The 20,580-nt window shown below is 39.8% G+C and overlaps 1 protein-coding gene and 1 non-coding gene across 2 annotated transcripts; one reads left to right on the top strand and one right to left on the bottom strand.

The window, feature by feature from the left end:
• Positions 1-10,928: 10,928 nt before the first annotated feature.
• Positions 10,929-13,209, bottom strand: LOC132178122 (uncharacterized). Its single transcript, XM_059590577.1, has 3 exons — positions 12,712-13,209; positions 11,533-12,483; positions 10,929-11,201 (listed from the first exon to the last, which is right to left on the bottom strand). Exons 1-3 carry the CDS (start codon positions 13,207-13,209, stop codon positions 10,929-10,931), a joined length of 1,722 nt encoding a protein of 573 aa, XP_059446560.1.
• A 1,738-nt stretch (positions 13,210-14,947) lies between these two features.
• On the top strand, positions 14,948-15,051 carry LOC132180155 (small nucleolar RNA R71). Its single transcript, XR_009440049.1, has one exon. It is a non-coding gene; the product is annotated as a small nucleolar RNA R71 (small nucleolar RNA).
• Positions 15,052-20,580: the final 5,529 nt, after the last annotated feature.

Here is a 20,580-nt window from a genome sequence, read left to right as displayed (position 1 = left end):
TTTCCAATATGCAATGTCTCTTTATCTCAGAATTCACTGAAATTCCTATTAGAATGACACACTGGCATATTTCTTTTTCTTTCTTTTTCTCTCTCTTTTTTTTTTTTTTTTTTCTTTTGGTCAGGTTGTGCAATGTTGGTTCCCTTAAGCTTTCTATTTGACCCTTGTAGTGAGTGTTAAGTCAATGACTCCCAAACCAGATGGTTTTAGGGCATTAGGTGTAGAGACACCCCCAAGGACCTACTAACCCGAGTCAAAAAGGCTACAGAACCAACTAACCATGACATTGATCAAATCCAAATTTTTCACCTTTTGACGTGAACAATCAATGCTTTGAGACAAGAGGTCCACTTACTTAGTGAAAAGCCTTCAATGATCATTTATTTATTCTTTTTTTTTTCTTCACTATATATGCCATAGTGTCATTTAATAAGTCATCCAATTTCATCCAAGATGCAAAAACACACATATTAGACCTCATGTCATTCCTCACAAATTATGTGCTAATGTGCTTGAGTGCTCAGATCAAACATGTGATTTTTCAACTGTCCTCAACAAGTAACCAAACTTAACAGATTCACTTATCAGATCATGTGTTCAAAATTTTAAGCTCCTTGATGAATTCAAGCCACAATTCTTTCTAGATCAACCTAAAATTTTAGGTTAAACATGAACATCCATAATTTTTTTTTTTTTTTTTAAATAAACGCACAACACACAAAACAAATAACAAGAAATTGGGACAAAGTGTGTGTGAACATGTGTGCCCATACCCCCAAACTTAAATGAGACATTGTCCCCAATGTATCTAAGTAAAGGAAAGAATGTACCCGGGAGATGGTCGACATAGTCTTGGAAAGCATGGCTCATAGCACACCCCCAAACTTGAATTGAAGCACACTTGTCTCTGCAAAATAATAAAACACACAAACAAGTAAAAATGAACAAAACTAAAACGAAAATAAAAGTTGAACAAAACAAATAAACAATAACTATGAGATGCTGCCAAGTGCGATCGATCGCACATGTTGTGCGTTCAATCATACTAATAGAGTGCGGTAGCCTCACAACTGGAGACCTGCGCTCGATTGCATGTGTGGTGCGATCGATTGCAGTAATAGAATGGAAAAAAAAAAATGACATAACACCAAAAATACTAAACACAAATGAAACACAACAAAATATAAATCAAACTACAAAATAAAAGGATATGCTTTGGGGTGCCTCCCATGAGCGCTAAGGTTTATGTCTTCAGCCAGACGGTGGTCCCCTCTCAGTGTTGCCCAGAAGTAGATGCTCCAGGTGGTGGTGGTAACCGGTTGAGGATGGACTGCATCAATTCTTCTAGGGCAGCTAAGCGATGATCCATGAGGACCTTATCTTCCCTAGCCTCCCTTCTTTGATTAGCTAGCTCTCTCCGAAGACCTTCCATTTGTTCACAAAGGGATCGGTATTGGATGGCTCGAATGTCAATTGAGGTCTTCTCCTCATCTTCATCTACCGTCTCAGCTGCCGGTTCATCTTCGGCCATTGGCTTGACCTCATCTGCCTCTTCCCCTTCTTCTGGAGGTGCTCGGGGCATATGGGAGCAGCTCTTGTTCCATTGGCGAATGCCAAATAATGGAGTGGTGGTGACTGGCTCATCAGCTGCAGTGCCCTTAAGCCCTTTTTTCGCAGAATATATGTGATCAAGTAGGGGAAAGGCAATCCCCATGAATGTGTGGACTTGGCTCCCCCAATGTGCAATCCATTCCAAAATTTATGGATTTGGTTCCAAATGATGTCGGGAATGGAGTACCATGCATCCTTGTGGAAGGCCTAGAGAGTTTGGAGGAATTGATCATGCCTTTGAGTTTTGTGTCCCAAGGGGAAGGCATTTCGGGGTAAGATGGAATCCACAAACCACAACCTTCGAGGTAGCTTGGACCGGCAGCCGGCATTGTGGTGGGCATCCGCATAGTGCCTTTGGCACATGACTTCAATGATTTTTGCCACATAGTATCGGGGCGGTTGCTCTACAAGATTTGCAGTTTTTGGAAGATGCTCATCATTGCACTACAAGGCTGTGGCTATGTCGGCCCTCGTCACATGAACAATTTGCCCTCGTACTTTTGAGGAGAGAACAGCTGAGTTGTCATTGTCATGGGAAAGCTTGGCCTAAAATTCAACGACCAGCTTCCGGTAGGCGGTAGAGGTGACCGGTTTAAAGAGCTTCTTGAGACCCCTTCGCCTCGGCGACTGTCCATTGAGTCGCCTCATTGTTTTGAAAGTCTTCTCTGATGGGGAAGGTGGTTTCAAACAGCAGCTCCCGCTCCTCAAAAGTGGGTGCAGGAGAGATGGCTTGGGCCTCGGACCCCCTGGATGATGAAGCACGGGCTCTAAGCATTGTGAGCTTGACTGGGGACTTTTGTCGAACAGGTGGTGTGCACTTCTGATGACCACAAAGAGAACTCCGGTCACGGATGCTCCAAACTCCCTACAAACACACAAAATCCCAACATCGAGGCAATGTGGGTGGATAAGCACCCACAATTGCAAGAAAAATTGAAAAAATTGGAGGTTTGACGAGTGTTCGGAGATATTGAAGTTTGGGATGTATGAAGTGGTTTTAATGGAAAGATGGTGGTATGGTGGCCAGAGAAGGGTCTTAGATGGTGGTGGTGTAGTGGATTTGGTGAAAACTAGGTGAAAGATGGGAGGAGGACGAGTGCCGGCGGTGGGGAGTTTGGGAGAACCTGTACGGCACCAGGAGAGGAGTTGTGGGCCATGGGGAAAAAGTGACCTAAATAGGTCGCAGGACCTGCTGTCCGAGTGCGCTCGATCGCACTCTTGGTGCGCTAGATCGCACTCGGCCAGAGATGTGCGTGTGTGGGTCAGGTGCGCTCGATCGCACCTATGGTGCGTTCGATCGCACTGACAGAATGTGTCGAGCCATCTTTCGGTTACTGCGCTCGATCGCATACCTATTGCGATCGATCGTAGTAACAAAATGTCAGATTTTTTTTTTAAAAAAAAACAAACGAAAAGTAAAGTAAAGGTTAATAATGAAAATGAAACATAAAGGATAATTGAAACATATGTGAAGTAAAGAAAGTAAGATGAAGAAGACAAGAGTGAAAATGTTACCGCCTTCAGTGGCTTCAGTACCACTATTTTGAGTAGATGCGCTTGAGGTTCGTGCCTGCTCAAACGCATCTACTTGTGATTGTAATGCTCCTAGTATGAAGAGCTGCACTTGAGCTCAGAATCTGGCTCAAGTGCTCTTGTAGGAGTTGGACCTCTCAGAATTGTGGCTGCTTTCAGCTGCTGGTGATTTCCAGGGTTAGGTACTGTTTGAGCTAGAAATTCTCCCTGCTTCCTCTCACTCAGCTCGTTTGCCATTTGACCCATTTGCACTTCCAGTTTTTGTATGGCTTGCTCAATTTTTGTATTGACATGTTTTTGATCAGCCATGAACTACTGTTGTGAAGTCACCAGGTTGTGTATCATATTCTCCAATTGGTTCATCTTTGGCTCTTGAGTTGGTTGGCTTGCTTGTTGGGGCCCTTTCTGTTGTCCTTGATTATTGCTCCAGGAGAAATTTGGATGGTTGCGCCATCCTGGATTGTAAGTATTGGAGTATGGGTTGTTCTTGTGGGGATAATTGTTTTGTCCCACAAAATTCACCTCTTCTTGTGCTGCAAAAGGACACGTCTCAGTGGTGTGATCTAAATGGGAACAGACAGCACATACCTAGATTGGTGTGTCCTGTTGCAGAGGTGAGATTTTTTGAACAATCGTGGCCTTGAAAAGCATATCCAATTTATTTTCTACCGTAGCCAACTAATTGGTTGATCCCCCACTGAGGTTTACTTCATACATGCGCTTGCTTTTGATTCCTCTCCTTCCTCTTGAACAGAATTGCTGTGAATGCTCACTTAATGTCTCAAAAAGTTCCACAGCTTCCTCACTACTTTTCTTCATCAGTGTTCCTCCACAAGCTGAATCAACCATCCCTTTGTTAGTATCATCTATCCTTCATAAAAAATTTGTACCTGATCATCTTAAGGGATGTTGTGATGTGGACACTTTAAAAGTAAGGAATTGAAGCAGTCCCAGGCTTCAAAGAACAAATCTCCATCTCGTTGTTGGAACATTTGAAGTTCCCTTTTAAGTTGCTTTGTCTTTTGGGCTGGGAAAAACCTCTTCAGAAACTTGATGGTCAATTCTTCCCAAGTATGAATGGACTTTGCAGGCAAGGAATTGTACCACAGTTTAGCATTATCTTTCAAGGAAAAAGGAAAGAAGACTAACCTGAGTCTTTTTGGATTTAGGCCTTGAACATGCTGCAACTTGCATAAGTCAAAGAATTCCTTGAGATGCAAGTTGGGATCCTCAGTAGCTGTGCCTCTGAAATAAGTCAATGCATTTAGGATTTGGGGAGAGATATAATAGCTGCTATCCACCTTTGCTTGATATGCTATGCAAGAGGGTTGATGGAGGGTTGTTGGCACATATGCCTGCTTCATTGGTCTCCTCACCCGTGGTGGATTTGCTTCTAAGGGTCTTGGCCCAATTGGATTTTCTTGCAAATCTTCCATTTTAACTTCTTCTTCTTCTTTGTCTCTAGGTCGTTGTCGAATTGTTCGCTCAATTTCAAGATCGAGTGGAAGAACGGTTGAGGCTTGAGATCGACGACCTTGCATGAACTGGATTGCTTCTTCAGTTAGGCAGAGGAACTGCACTCGATCGCACTTGGCTGACGATTGATCGCAATCACAGAATGCCAGTCCGCAACCTGAAACAGAAAACAAAAAAGTTAGGGAAAACAAGAAATTCTTTTTGATTTTTGCTAACACTAAATTAAAAATTGAAAATTAAAATAACAAAACTAAAGGAAAATCATTTTTAAACAAAATTTGCCGCAATCCCCAGGAACGGCACCAAAAACTTGTGCAAAAATCTACCTAAATTAATAGGTGATAATTGAACGTTTTACAAGCAAGTGCACAAGGTCAACATAGTAGTATATGGTGCAAGTACAGGATCATTCCCACGAGGATTGCTGAATTTATGTTTAAAAATAGATTCCTTAAGCAAAAGCAAAACAAGGATTGATTGTTGAAGTGATGATAATAAAGGGTAGGGCTTTGATATCCACCACTAATTATATTTAGCTAATATAACAATATGCTAATGCTTCGATCATGTTATGAATATCTAATGTTTGTCAACCTTAGGGCATGGCGTATACTCCTAACGCTATAGATCGCAGCCCGTGTGCGCTCGATCGTAGGTCTACGATTGATCTTTCTTCTGGCATGCGCTCGATCGCTCCTGGCCCGCTCGATACTGTGTCCTCTCGGGTATTGCGCTCGATCGCAGGTACTCTGCGATTGATCGCAGTACCAGGGAGCTCCAATTGTCTCCATTTTCTCTTTTGAGCTCAAATCACCTAGTTTTACTTCATTTTCTTCCAAAAGCCTGTAAAAGTATGAAAAACATAAAAAGGAATTAAAATGGCCTAATTAACCAAAACCAAGGGATTAAAACATGCAAGTTAAGGGCTGAAAATATGAATATTTTAGCACTTATCAGAGTCAGTAGAAAATTAATGATATTGTGATATGCAGTGTATTAGTTAGAAAACTGATTTGACTAAAGAGACATAGTAGTTTGAGTTGAAATTGAGAGAAATAGAAGATGGGACGTGATTCTTGAAGGTCATATGCAGTATTGTGATCTCTATGCAAATGGATAGAGAACTATAGATGAGGAAGTAAGATTTGAATGGTTGATTGTCGGAGTACTTGGAGTAGTGATATAAAACATAAGAATGAATGTTAGTGAGTAGAATATAAAGTCTTAAATGGGGTTGTAATAGCAAGAGTGGTATGTTTGGCACAAATGATCATTGAGGTCTACTAAGGCATTGCAATAGAAATGCACATGATAAGTCAACAATGTTTACGTATAAATTTTGAGGACGAAATTTCAGTAAGGAGGGGGGGATGTAATGACCCAAATTTTTAATCTATGATTAAAGACGAAATTTTAAGATTATTTTATAACTAGATAGAATAATAAGTTTGGAGGTGTCTAAAGAATGTTGATATTTATGGGAATATATTTTGATTGGTGGAAATGAATTTATAGGCCTTGATTTTATTAATTGAGATTCTTATTTTAGGCTTTAAGAAGAGTAATGAGACTAATTAAAAAGTAGAGAAATTGGTCCATTAAATAAATAAATAGTGATACTTGTATGTATATACATATAGAAGTAACCGTGTGAGTTAAAGATAATTATATATGTATATACATATATAGGATGTGTGTGAGTGGTTTTGGCCATAGCTGTTTTTATACACCCAGTAGAAGATTCATGAGAACTTGACTTAGTGTGGTTGTGTGGGGTTGGACGCTGCACTAGTGAGTTCGAACAGTAAAAATCAAATCAGGAAATTGTGAACAGACGCAGCAAAGAAAGTGAGATTGTAGTGACGTCACAGTTCATGAGTACCATAAATCACAGCCGTTTAATTTTTTATCTGAGCTGCTTTAGTTTTTCGGCTGCAGTTAAAGCTTTTGTTTTATGTTGTTGCCGGTGATGTGTGCAAATTTAATAACTCGCAAGCACACGAGTCGTGTGTAGTGTAGATTGTGCAAGTGCGAGGTCGAACTATAGAGAGTTGTGTTGCAAAAATTAATTTCTATTTAAGCTAACTCTATTTTAACTTAGTTCCGCAGTTTCGAATTATGTTGTGCAAAATAAAATAAACTAATTAAAATGATTAAAAACAATTATTGGAAAAACCCTAAGGTTTTTCGAATCCACCTCGCCAAATCAAACAACATATTCTTGCATTTTATATAAACAATGGACAAACAATAAGTTTTATACATTGTTCAAATTCGTAGACATGCATATTAAATCATTCGATGAATCCAACTGTTAAATGAATCACAACGAATATCCACTCAGATCAAATCATCCATTGTATCTGATTGATATACAAATCACAATGGATATCCGTTCTCAATTATATCATTCGATGAATCCATGGATGAACACAATGAATATAAAAGTTTGCATGAATAAAAGACACAACATTCAATCAAATGAAATTAATCAAGCAATTGAATTGAATTTGAACAACAATTTGATCAAACATCGAATTGTATACATAAAACAACAAGAACATGATTGTTTATCAATGACGAGGCTTCATCTTCTACCTTAGTTGAAGGTTTTAGTCCCTCATGATTACAAAACTCAAGTTAAAATTACTTAAAATCATAGAAAACCTAAAACTTACAAATGGAAATGAAGACAGAGCGTAAGAACGACAACAGGTCAAAAAATGGCTCTAAACGGCGCCTCTCAACGTGTTTACAATAGAAAAGAATGCATTATATACTAAAAAAATTTGGGCTTCAGCGCTGCCATGTCAGCCTGAGTGCGCTTGATCGCACTCTAGGTGCGCTTGAGCGCACTCGGGTCTTCAGGGCTTCTACAGCGCAGCGTGTAGGGCTGACGTGGACGTGCGCTCAATCGTAGTCCTCCTGCGCTCGAGCGCACTTCCAAAAACCTTCAATTTCTTTGCAATTTCCCCCTTCAACCCACAGTTCTCTCTTAACAACTTGCAAAGCGCTAAGCCACCAAAACTAACGAAAATATAATAAAATAACAAAGCTAAGGGCTTAACAAATACAAGTTAAGGAGCCCAAATATACAATATTTGGCACTCATCAAATACCCCCAAACATACATTTTTCTAGTCCCTTAGCAAAACAAAATAAAAAAATAAAAAATAAATAAAAATCAAAATAGGAAGCATAAATCTGCTGTCGTGGGAGGGATTATTGCATTTAGTGTATGCAACAAGCTTTTAAAACCCCTAGGCATCCCTAGAGGACGAGTGAAGTCTCGTGAGGATTTAACAGCAATGATACCCACAAACATTTTAAGCACTATGTTTTTGACAAACAAGGACTTCCACACAAACACATGGTTTTTATATAATGAGCAGGTTTAACACAGTTAACACTATAATCACATCATCAAGTCAACCACAAATCATTCATCTCAAAGATAGAAATTTGAGACAACACATGCTCCAATAAGTGTAATGTGAGACTAACATATAATCATAAGGCTTCAATTTATTCTCAAAGTTGGGTGTACCTTAAAGTCATAGGAATTCACTCAGAGGAAACAACCAAGGCATAAATCGAGATATGCAAAATATTTTTTTTTTTCTTTTTTTTTGTGTAGGCTTCGCAATTCTCAGCTCCCTTAAGCTTTTTAATTGACCTATGTAACGAGTGTTCAGCTAGTGACTCCCAAACCAGATGGTTTTAGGGCACTAGATGTAGAAACATCCCCAAGGGCTTAATTACTCAAGTCAACAAGGCTACGAAGCCAAACTAGCCATACAACCAACCAAGTTAGATTTCTCATCTTTTTACGCGAACACTCAATGCTTAGTGAGGCATGAGGTCCGGTTACTCAATGAGAAGCTTAAACAGATGAGATCCAGTTATCTATTTTCAAGCCAAGGTTTCATCACACTTCATCCTACAAATCTTAAGATACACCCTAATCAAGTCAAATCTTATTCCTCACAGATTCTATGCTACTGTGCTCATGGTGATAAACTCAAACATGTGAAATTTCTCTAATCCAACAATGAGTCAAAAGACTTAGATTCCTAATGACATGATGTGTTCAAGATGCTAAATAGACCAATGACATGCAAACCATAGTATAGGTGATACCCATGCTTAATCAACAACATAGCACAAGGACAAAAATGTCTATCCCACCCCCAAACTAAAATGACACATTGTCTCTAATGTGTCCAGAAATACAATACCAGATGGGCGGCTCAAGGTGGGTGTAACGTAGGAGAACGCTCCCCCAAACTTGAATAGTAGACACTTGACCTGAAAAACACAACAAAATAAAAAACAAAACAAACAAACAAGATCAAATGCAAAGGAAAAGAATGAGGGTTGCCTCCCACAAGCGCTAAGTTTTAAGTCTTTAGCCAGACTCTCCACAATAGACGACAATCACTCCGAATAACACGGATCCTCCAACAATGTCGTCTCCATCTCCATACTCCTTAACTCCAAGAAGGGTTTTAGCCTCTGTCCATTCACCTTGAAAGTGTTACCATTCTTTGGATCCTCAATCTCGATAGCCCCATGAGGAAAAACTGACCGAATAATAAATGGGCCTGTCCATCTAGATTTCAACTTACATGGGAAGAGATGCAATCGTGAATTGTCAAGAAGAACTTTCTGACTAGGATCAAAAGATCGTCTCAAAATCTTATGGTCATAAGCCTTCTTCATCTGTGCCTTGTACAATCGTGCACAATCATATGCATCATTCCTTAGCTCCTTTAATTCATTGAGTTGGAGCTTCCTCTGTAAGCTAGTCTTCATAAGATTGAAGTTCAGTTGCTTGATGGCCCAGTATGCTCAATGCTCCAACTCCACCGGAAGGTGACATGCATTTCTGTACACAAGCCGATAGGGTGACATCCCAATCAGGGTCTTGAATGCTGTCAGTTAAGCCCACAATGCATCACTCAATCGTAGAGACCAATCTCTCCTTGCAGGGTTCACCTTCTTCTCCAAAATGTGCTTGATCTCTTGATTTGATACTTCCACTTGGCCACTTGTCTATGGGTGATATGGGGTGGCGACCTTATGAGTGATGAAATGCTTCTTCATCAGCTGCTCAAAAATCCGAATGCAAAAATGCTTACCTCCGTCACTTATGATTGCTCAAGGCATACCAAAACGAGCAAAGATAATGTCCTTTAAAAGCTGGACCACAACTTTGTGGTCATTGGTCTTGCATGCAACAGGGTATTTGGACACATAGTCCACAACAACAAGAATGTACAAATTGCCAAAGGAGTTCCGGAAAGGTCCCATGAAATCAATGCCCCAAACATCAAAAATCTCAACATTCAGAATGGGATTGAGGGGCATCATATTTCGTCTAGAAATACTCTTTAGCTTCTGGCAACGCTCACATGAGGTACAGTAAGTGTGTGAGCCACGAAATAGGGTAGGCCAGTAAAATTCACACTGCAAAATCTTTGCAGCGGTCTTCTTAGCACTAAAGTGGCCTCCACAAACATGATCATGACAAAAGGAGATGACATTGGATTGGTCATGCTCAAGTATACACCTCCTAATGATCTGATCGGGGACTTGAATAGATAAGGATCGTCCTAAAAAAAGTACTTCACCGTGGCCATAAACTTGAAGCCACCACATTTTTGGAATGCTTCTTATCCCGAATCTCTACGTCAAATTCTTGTAATAATAAAAACACCCGATAAGGCGGGATTTATCATCCTTTTTGGAAAAAAGATACTTCAACACTGCATGATCTGAGTAGATAATGACTTTAGATCCTAGGAAGTAGGATCTAAACTTGTCCAACGCAAAAACGACCGCAAGCAACTCCTTTTTAGCTGTGGAGTAGCTAAGTTGTGCGTTGTTGAGTGTCCTGCTTGCATAGAAGATGATGTAGGGGAGTTTATCAACTCGCTACCCCAAAAGAGCTCCGACTGCATAATCTGACGCGTCACACATGATCTCAAATGGCACACCCCAGTTTGGTGGCTGAATAATGGGTGTGAACGTCAAAATCTTCTTCAGATCCCCAAATGCTTTCTTGCAGTCCTCATCAAATGCAAAAGGGGTATCCTTGACCAAGAACTTGCTTAAGGGCCTGGTGAGTTTGCTGAAGTCCTAGATAAATCTCCTGTAAAATCCTGCATTGCCTAGAAACGAACGAACCTCTTTCATCATACGTGGGGGTGGATGGTTGGAGATCAGATCCACCAGTATAATGCCTTGCTTCACCATGATGCTGCATTTCTCCCAATTAAGCACCAGGTTCTTCTCTTTACATCCCACTAAGACCAAAGTGAGGCAGTGTAAACTCTCCTCACATGAAGAACCGAAGAAGGAGAAGTCGTCCATGAAAACTCCAGGAAATGCTCTACCATATCTGAGAATATGCTCATCATGCACTGCTGAAAGGTGGCGGGTGCATTGCATAACCCAAAGGGTATGTGACAGTAGGTGAACGTCCCAAAAGGACAAGTAAAAGTCGTCTTCTCCTGATTTTCGGGGTCCATAGGGATCTGGTTATATCCAGAATAGTGCCCAACCAAGCGCTCCACCATCTGATCAATAAATGGGAGTGGAAAATGATCCTTCCTGGAAGCGGCATTTAGTTTGCGGTAGTCTATGCAAACTTTCCATCCCGATTGAACACGAGTTGGGACCAACTCGTCATCCTTGTTCTTTACTACTATCACGCCCGCCCGCTTAGGCACCATGAATTGGGCTTACCCCCTTGCTTACCCACTTGCTGTCAGAAATTGGATAGATGATGCCTACATCCAATAACTTAATTACTCCTGCTCTCACCACTTTCTACATGGCTGGGTTAAGCCTCCTCTGTGGCTCCCTCGATGGCTTGGCATTCTCTTCCAAATGTATCTTGTGCATCACCACTAAGGGGCTGATCCCCTTAATATCTTCAATAGTCCATCCGATAGCCTCCTTGTGCTCTCTCAAAACATCCAATAACTTCTCCTCTTGAGCACCAACCAAATCAGAAGCTATGATCACAGGCAAAGAATCTACTAGATCGAGGAACTTGTACTTAAGAGTATCCAGTAATGGCTTAAGTTCCTTTTTTGGTGGCTCGTGTACTGCTGCCTCCTCCTCCTCATTACTCACCAGAGGACCATTCTCTAGAATAGCATCTGCTTGCTCAAGCAATTTCTCTAAGTTCAAATCCTCTCCAAATTGAGCAAGGCATGACTCCAAGTGGTCCTCCATGCTCGTTTCTTCAACTGTGTCCTCAATGATCTCCTCTATCGCGCATACATTATTTACTTCTTCAAATTCCAATGGTTGCTTGCTGCTGTGAAAAATATTCAGCTCCACTGTCATATTGTCAAAGGATACCTTCATTATCCCTGTCCTACAATTAATGAGGGCGTTAGCCGTAGCTAAGAATGGTCGCCCTAGAATTATCGGGATTTGAATCCCAACATTCGAAACCGGCTCTGTGTCTAGCACAATGAAATCCACAGGGAAATGAAACTTATCAACTTTAATCAAGACATCCTCGATTATTCCCTGTGGAACCTTCACTGACTTGTCACCCAATTGGAGTGTAATCAATGTGGGCTTCAACTCCCCTAACCCCAATTGTAAGTAAACTGAGTAGGGCAAAAGATTCACACTCACTCCAAAATCCAATAATGCCCTCTCAATACGGCTAACTCCTATCATGCAAGAAATAGTAGGACACCCAAGGTCCTTGTACTTGATGGGCAATTTGCATTGCAGGATTGAGCTAACTTGCTCGGTCAGGAATGCCTTCTTTAGGACATTCGTCTTCCTCTTGATAGTTGTCAAGTCCTTCAAGAACTTGGCATATGACGGTACTTGCTGGATGGCATCCAAAAATGGGATATTGATATGGACTTGCTTCAATACCTCCAGAATGTCCTCAAACTTTCTTCCTTTCTTAGGTGCTTGCAACCTTTCAGGATGGCTCAGCATCTCTCTTCTCCTTGTTGCCACTCTCTTGCCCTTGTGGCACAACAGGGTTCTCTCCTGGCAAAACCATTTGATTGTCCACTTATCTCCCTACCTCAGTGTCATAATCGATTGCACCTGCTCTTGCCTGTGCGTAGGATTTGATGAACTTCCAACCGCACACTGTCCCTTTGGGTTGGGTACGGGCTGACTAGGGAACTTTCCCTTCTCTCTTTCACCCAAGTGACTTGTGATTTGTCCCATCTGACTCTCCAGCTTGGCAATCGCTTGGGTGTTGACCATTGTCGCACTCCTCACTTCACTGATGGATTGGCCTGCCATCTTCATGAAGTCCTTTAGAGTTTCCTCCAACAATTGTGAGACCAACCCCAGTACTTGAGTGGGAGCTTGGTAAGCAGGTGATGGTGATGGCTGGGCCGAGCGACCACGAGTCTGAACCGATGGAAATCTAGGAGGGTATTGATTGTGAGCATGATGAGGGGCTCCACCCTGATTCACCAGTTGGTTCTGCTTCCATGAAAAATTAGGGTGGTTCCACCACCCTAGATTGTATGTCCTGAAGTATAGTCCATGTGACTGCTTCTGATGGTCGTTGAAAGTGTTCACATGTTCCATAGGATACTAAGCAAAAGCCGGCGTAGATGGACAATTTGGTGCTAAGTGCATAGGACTATCACAAATGGAACAGCTATCAACATTGAAAATGTTGGTAGCATTGATGGACTAACCCACAGCGAGAGCATCGACCTTCTTGGTAAGGGCATCTATTTTTATCCTCAAATCAGTGTCCTCTTTAATCTCATAGATGCCTCCTTTCTTGGGAGCATGTGTGGACCAGTCTTGACAACTCGAAAAAATGCCACTGCTATGAGTTGTCAGACAACTTGTCCAATGCCTTATACACTTCATCCCCCGTCAGACTAAAAAAAGCCCACCCCCTCCACGTTCATCGACTCGATCATGCTACAGTTGGATTGGTGTTGTGCAAAAATCTACCTAAATTAATAAGTGAATAATTGTACGTTTTACCTGCAAGTGCACAAGGTCAACATAGTAGTATATGGTGCAAGTACAGGATCATTCCCATGAGGATTGCTAAATTTATGTTTAAAAATAGATGATTTAAGCAAAAGCAAAATAAAGATTGATTGTTGAAGTGATGATAATAAAGGGTAGGGCTTTGATATCCACCACTAATTATATTTAGTGAATATAACAATATGTCAATGCTTTGATCAAGTTATGCATATCTAATGTTTGTCAACCTTAGGGCATGGCGTATACTCCTAAGGCTATAGATTTCCCTAAGCAACAAGTTAGGCATGGCTTATACTCTAACTCTTTTCATTCCTAAGGGATTTAGCATGATTTATACTAAGTTGTTCCTTAGGAAGACATATGTTCTATGGAAATCGACAAACACACAAGGCCTAAGGCATGGCATATACTCCCGGTTCCCCATGTTGATTAACCCAAGAACCCGGTGTGGATTTCTTTTGTTACTTATGTTAAACCCAAGACTCGGCCATCCAAATTGATTTAACTAACTAGTCCATACCACATGCATATGTTGATCAGGCACACACATATGAGAAATTCATGCGAGCAGGTATTAATCAAGTTAAATAGCACAACAAGATCATCACAAAGGCGCCAATATTGAAATATTAACAAAACATAACTAGGGCTTCAATCAAGCCCTACTAATTAAATTAGCTACACATAAAGTTGATGTTAAACATCTTCATAAAATAAAGGAAAAGAATAAACCCGAGACTTGAACTTGGAGAGCTCGTATTCTTCTCCTTACAAAGTCTATCTATTCTAGAGGCTTAAGGGTCTATTTATAGGCTTTAGAAGTCCTAGACAAAGTAGTAAAGCTAGGGATTTCGTAGGGTTTTGAGACCTATTACAAATTGGAGTTGGAAAACCGTAATATGGAAATATTGTCAATCCAGCGACCACTTGATAAGTCTCCTGTGCAAGGGTGCGCTCGATCTCAGGTCTGCGATCGTTCCTTCTTTTGGCATGCGCTCGATCGCTCTTGGCCTGTTCGATGCTGTGTCCTCTCGGGTATTGCGCTCGATCGCAGGTACCCTGCGATTGAACGTAGTACCAGGGAGCTCCAATTGTCTTCATTTCATCTTTTGAGCTCAAATCACCTAGTTTTACTTCTTTTTCTTCCAAAAGCCTATAAAAGTATGAAAAAACACAAAGAGGAATTAAAATGGCCTAATTAATTAAAACCAAAGGATTAAAACATGTAAGTTAAGGGCTGAAAATATGAATATTTTAGCACTTATCAATTGGGTCAATCCTTGGTAGAAGAACTGAACGAGTCTCCGCGTCTCACATCCATGAGGAGGGCACTTAATCAGCAGATCCTTAAAACGCTCCCAACTTTCAAAAAAATTTCTCGTCTTCCTCCTGAGTGAAAGAGCTAATCTCCTTTCGGCTCTCATTCACTTTCGACATCGGCAAAAACTTGCTCAACAAGATTTTCCATAATGTAATTGATCTGGGCGTGTTGGAATCCAACCATGCCCTGACTTTATCATGCAGGGAAAAAGGGAAAAGTCTAAGGTGGACAGACTCTTCAGGGAAATTCTAAAATTTAAAGGTGGCACAGATGTCCTTGAATTTCTTTACATGACTGTAAGGATTTTCAAGTTCAAGGCCATGGAAGGAGGGTAGAAGTTGGATGATGTGTGGCTTAAAATCAAAGTGGGTGGCATTGGTTGGTGGCAACAATATGCACGAAGGGGAGTTTGTCGCAACTGGTGCAAACAAATTCCTAAGTGATGTGGTGGAGTCCACATTCCAAGCTCTAGCTTGCTCCGCATTTCTAGCTCTAGCATCCTCATTCTCAACCCTAAGCTGCTGCACATTATGGGGTGCGTCTCCCATTTCAACTCTATTCCCACTCTCAACAGGTGCTCTCCAATTTCGCCTAAGGGTTCTATCAATGTCGGGATCTAAGGGTAACAAATCCAAGTTCAGGGATCTCCGACCAAGCATACACAAAACAACAAGTGCTCAAACAAACTGACTAAACAAAAATAAAATATTCACAAAAACGAAGAACAACAAACAAAAGATAATGTAACAAAAATATTAACAAAAATAAACCAAAAGGAAAATACTAAAACTATACTTAGTTGCTTCTGGTCTATTGTTGTTGACTGCAGACGTGCGCTCAATTGCAGGTAAGCTGCAATTGATCATAGACATGCTGGTGAGCTCGATTGGCAATGGCTTGCGCTTGAGCGTTGGCCTGTTGTGCACTCGCGTGCAAGTGTGGAAATGTAGAGCACAGGCGCGCGGACAGTTCTAAGATAGGCCCGAGTGCGCTTGAGCACAGTGAGGCGCACTCAATCGCACTAACAGGGACCTGATTTTCACCAAATCTGCAACAAAATTCAAAAACAACTTTTTTTTTTTTTTTTTTAGATCAGAATTACAGAAACAATAAAAAATAAAAAATGAAAATAAAATAAAAAATAAAAATTGCAAAAGACAAATAAAACAAGAATCTAACTAACTAGTAAACAAACTAAATTAATTTAACAAAAAATTAATTTTCACAAATCAAACAACTCCCCGGCAACGGCGCCAAAACTTGATGTGTGAAAATTTAATAACTCGCAAGTGCACGAGTTGTGTGTAGTGTCTTGTGCAAGTGAGAGGTCGAACCACAGAGAGTTGTGTTGCAAAAATTAATTTATATTTAAACTAAATCTATTTTAACCTAGTTAAACTGATTAAAAACAATTAATGGAAAAACACTAAGGTTTTCCGAATTCACCCAACCAAATCAAACAACACATTCTTGCATTTTATACATACAACCAACAAACAATAAGTTTTATACATTGTTCAAATTCGTAGACATGCATATTAAATCATTCGATGAATACAACCGTTAAACGAATAACAACGAATATCCACTTGAGATTAAATCATCCACTATATTTGTTTGATATACAAATCACAATGGATATCCGTTCTCAATCAGATCATTCGATGTATCCATGGATGAAACACAACGAATATAAAACTTTGCATGAATAAAAGAAACAACATTCAATCAAACGAAATTAATCAAGCAATTGAATTGAATTTGAACAACAATTTGATCAAACATCGAATTGTATACATAAAATGACAAGAACATGATTGTTTATCAATGATGAGGGTTCATCTTCAACCTTAGTTGAAGGTTTTAGCCTCTCATGATTTCAAAACTCATATTAAAATGACTTAAAATCATAGAAAACCTAAAACTTACAAAGGGGAACATAGACAGAGCGTAAGAATGACAACAGGTCAAAAAATGGCTTTAAACAGCGCCTCCCAATGTGTTTACAATAGAAAAGAATCCATTATATACTAAAAAAATAGGGTTTTAGCGCTGCCATGTCAGCCTGAGTGTGCTCGATCGCACTCTAGGTGCGCTTGAGCGCACTTGGGTCTTCAGGGTGTCTGCGGCGCACCATTTAAGCGCTATGCGTAGGGCAGACTTGGGCGTGCGCTCAATCATAGTCCTCCTACGCTCGAGCACAATTCCAAAAACCTTCAATTTCTTTGCAATTTCCCCCTTCAGCAAAACTAAAGAAAATATCAGAAAATAACAAAGCTAAGGGCTTAACAAATACAAGTTAAGGGGCTCAAATATACAATATTTGGCACTCATTAGGCGGCAATCAAGTATTGTTTTAACTAGCAGCCTTTTAATCCAAAAACCTATAAAACAAAGAAAATATGAAAAGAAAGTAAAATCAGACAAACTAACAACACTAAGGAATTAACGCATATAAGTTTAAGGGCTAACATATGAATATTTTGGCGCTTAACTCACCCCCTAACTTACATATTGCTAGTCCCTTAGCAATACGAAACTAAAAACAAAATGGAGAAACAAAAAACAAAAAGATAAAACCATCTTTCGTGGGATGTACGATTGCATTTAGCATATGCAACAAGCCTTTTAAACCCCTAGAAATTCCTTAGAGGACGAGTGAAGTCTCGTGAGGGTTTTCCAGGAATGTTACCAACAAACATTATGCAAAAGTTCATGCTATCCAAAAATTTAAGTATCACTCAAAACTATGATTTTCATTCATTAGCGAGCTTAAAAGGATAAACTCCATCTTCACAATGAATTGAAATTTTAAAGTGTAATCACTTACAAAAGAGAGGCTCAGGCACCACAAGTTTGAAACAGCGTAAAGTGAACTAGCACATAAATATGAAGCTTCCAATTATTTTCAATGTGCACTGTTCACTAGCACATAAATATGAAGCTTCCAATTATTTTCAATGTGCACTGTCTCAATATCTCAAAGTTCACTGAAATCCCTATCAGAATGAATAACTATGGCATATTTTCTTTTTCTCTTTTTTTTTTTTTTTTTGTTTTCTTGGTCAGGCTGTGCAATGTTTGGTTCCCTTAAGCTTTATAACCCATGTAGCGAGTGTTAACTCAATGACACCCAAACCAGATGGTTTTAGGGCATTAGGTGTAAAACACCCTTAAGTACTTACTAACTCGAGTCAAAAAGGGTACAAAATCAAACTAACCATGATATCAACCAAATCAAAATTCCTCACCTTTTGATGTGAACACTCAATGCTTTGAGGCTAGAGGTCTAGTTACTTAGTGAAAAGCTTATCAATGATTTTTTTTTTTCTTTCTTTTTATCACAGATATATAAGCCAAAGTATCCATCTAATAGATCATCCAGTTTCACCCAAGACATAGAAACACACACATCAGATTTTCATGTCATACCCCACAAATTATGTGCTAATGTGCTTGTCTAAGATCAGATCAAACATGTGAATTCTCAGCTGTCCTAAGCAAGTAACCAAACTGAAAAACTCTATCATCAGATCATGTGTTCGAAACTGGATATTTTTTAAGACGAACCAAAATTTTAAGACAAACATGAACATGCATATACATTTATTTTTTCTTAAAACAACAAAAAAAAACAAAACTAGGACAAAGTGTGTGTAAATGTGTCTCCCATACCCCCAAACTTAAATTACACATTATCCCCAATGTGTGTATAACATGGAAAGATCTTACCCCGGGAGATGGACGAAACAGTTTGGAATAGCATGGCTCATAGCACACCCCCAAACTTGAACTGAAGCACACTTGTCCCTGCTAACCAAAACACTAAAGTAACAAAGGAAAACAAAAAGAAAATAAAAAATAAAAATAAAACAAACAAACAAAATAAAAAGGATATGCTGTGGGGTGCCTCCCATGAGCGCTAAATTTAACGTCTTCAGACAGACTATGGCACTTTAAACTTGAAGCACCAGTCTTCCTTCTCTTGCACCAAAGGGAATGAATTCTTCCTATTGCAAGATGCATCCAAATGTCTATAGATTGGGGAGGACCGCTTTGAGTTTTCTCAAATAGTTTCTCATCCAGTGGGGAATCATGAACTGGAATAAATTAGGAAGAAAACTCAGGGAGCTACTCTATCTTGATGTCCTCAATTTGCTCATGTGATAGCTCTAACAGACTTCTCTCCTGGCCTCTTGGTGTTTTAGGAATAAAAGCTAATGTTGAAAATATATTAGTGCTCTCTTCTTTTTCCTGATGTGGCTCCTGTGGAACTTCGGTTTGCTCCTCCTTCCCTTCTTCCACTTGATTTTCAACCACCTCTTCACTCCTCAATGTGACAGCTTGCTCATAATAGTAGGTGCACTCTTCCTCCATGTATTGTCCAATGGGATCTACCATCAACTGACTTTGACACTCTTCTTCTTGGTATTGTTGAGGCCAATCGATTGGAGATAGCACCTCCTCATGATAATGTTGAAACCAATTGATGGGACATGGCTCCTCTTCATGAGCTTCTATATTGAAAATGGATTGCCACAGACTGGGGCTAAGACAAGAATAGGAATGATCATAGAACTGTGGAGATGGCTCCTCTTCATGATAGCAAATACTCTCTTTCTCCATATAATCTCCATGAAGAGTGGTAACTGACTGATTTTGGGGCTCTTCCTTTTTGAGAAAATCTGTTCTTTGTGTATAGTAGGCCTTTGTCCTTTTAACTGATTTCAAATGAGAGTTATTCATCTCCTCAATTGCTGAACTGATCATAGCTAATGTATTTTCAGAAAACTCAAGAGGAGGTGGTTCAGCTTGATATTGCTGTTGTGGAGCTAATTGAGAGCAATATGCATGACCATAGAATTGCTGATATGATTGATGTTATAGTCCATGAGATTGTGGAGCATGAATTTTAGGAGCTTGAGCTTGCCATGAGAGATTGGATTGTTGGCTCCATGACGGGTTACAGGAATCAAAATAGCAGTCGTTCCCCGGTCTAGAGAACAATGTGCTCTTATGCCCAAAAATTTTGTTAGAAATTTGTCTCATTGTAGGACATTCTCTAACATGTTGATAAGGGTCATGGCATAATGAACATGGTCCATGGGGTGTTGGAATACCTCCCCACCTGTGTGAAATTAAAAATAAAATAACAAAAAGTTAAAATAAAAAAGAAAATAAAAACAAAATTTAAAAAGAAAACTTACTCATATGGAAACTCGAATGACCCTGCATGAAACAAAAGAAAAAAAATCAGATCTATAATTAGTACAATAACTATGTTGCTGTCTAAATGTGCAATAGATTGCACCGTGAGGTGCTCTCAATCACACTGGTGTACTCGATCGCCCTAGATGGGCGCTCGAGCGCACCTCCGGAGGCAAAACAGTAACTGCGGAAAAACTTTAGAAAAATAGAAAAATTAAAACATAATTAAACTTAGGAAAAAAAAATTTCGAACAAAATCAAACAATCCCCAGCAACGGCGCCAAAAAACTTGTACTACCAAATACTACCTAAATTAATAGATAATATTAAGTACGTTTTACTCGCAAGTGCACAAGATCAAATGATAGTATAGTGCAGCATGTACGAGATCGATCCCACAAAGATTGTTGATTTTGTTT

The sequence above is a fragment of the Corylus avellana genome, chromosome ca4 (assembly GCF_901000735.1).
Source record: "Corylus avellana chromosome ca4, CavTom2PMs-1.0".
Taxonomy (NCBI): Eukaryota; Viridiplantae; Streptophyta; class Magnoliopsida; order Fagales; family Betulaceae; genus Corylus; species Corylus avellana.
Note: the sequence above shows the minus strand (reverse complement) of the source record. Positions and strands in the feature narration are given on the sequence as shown.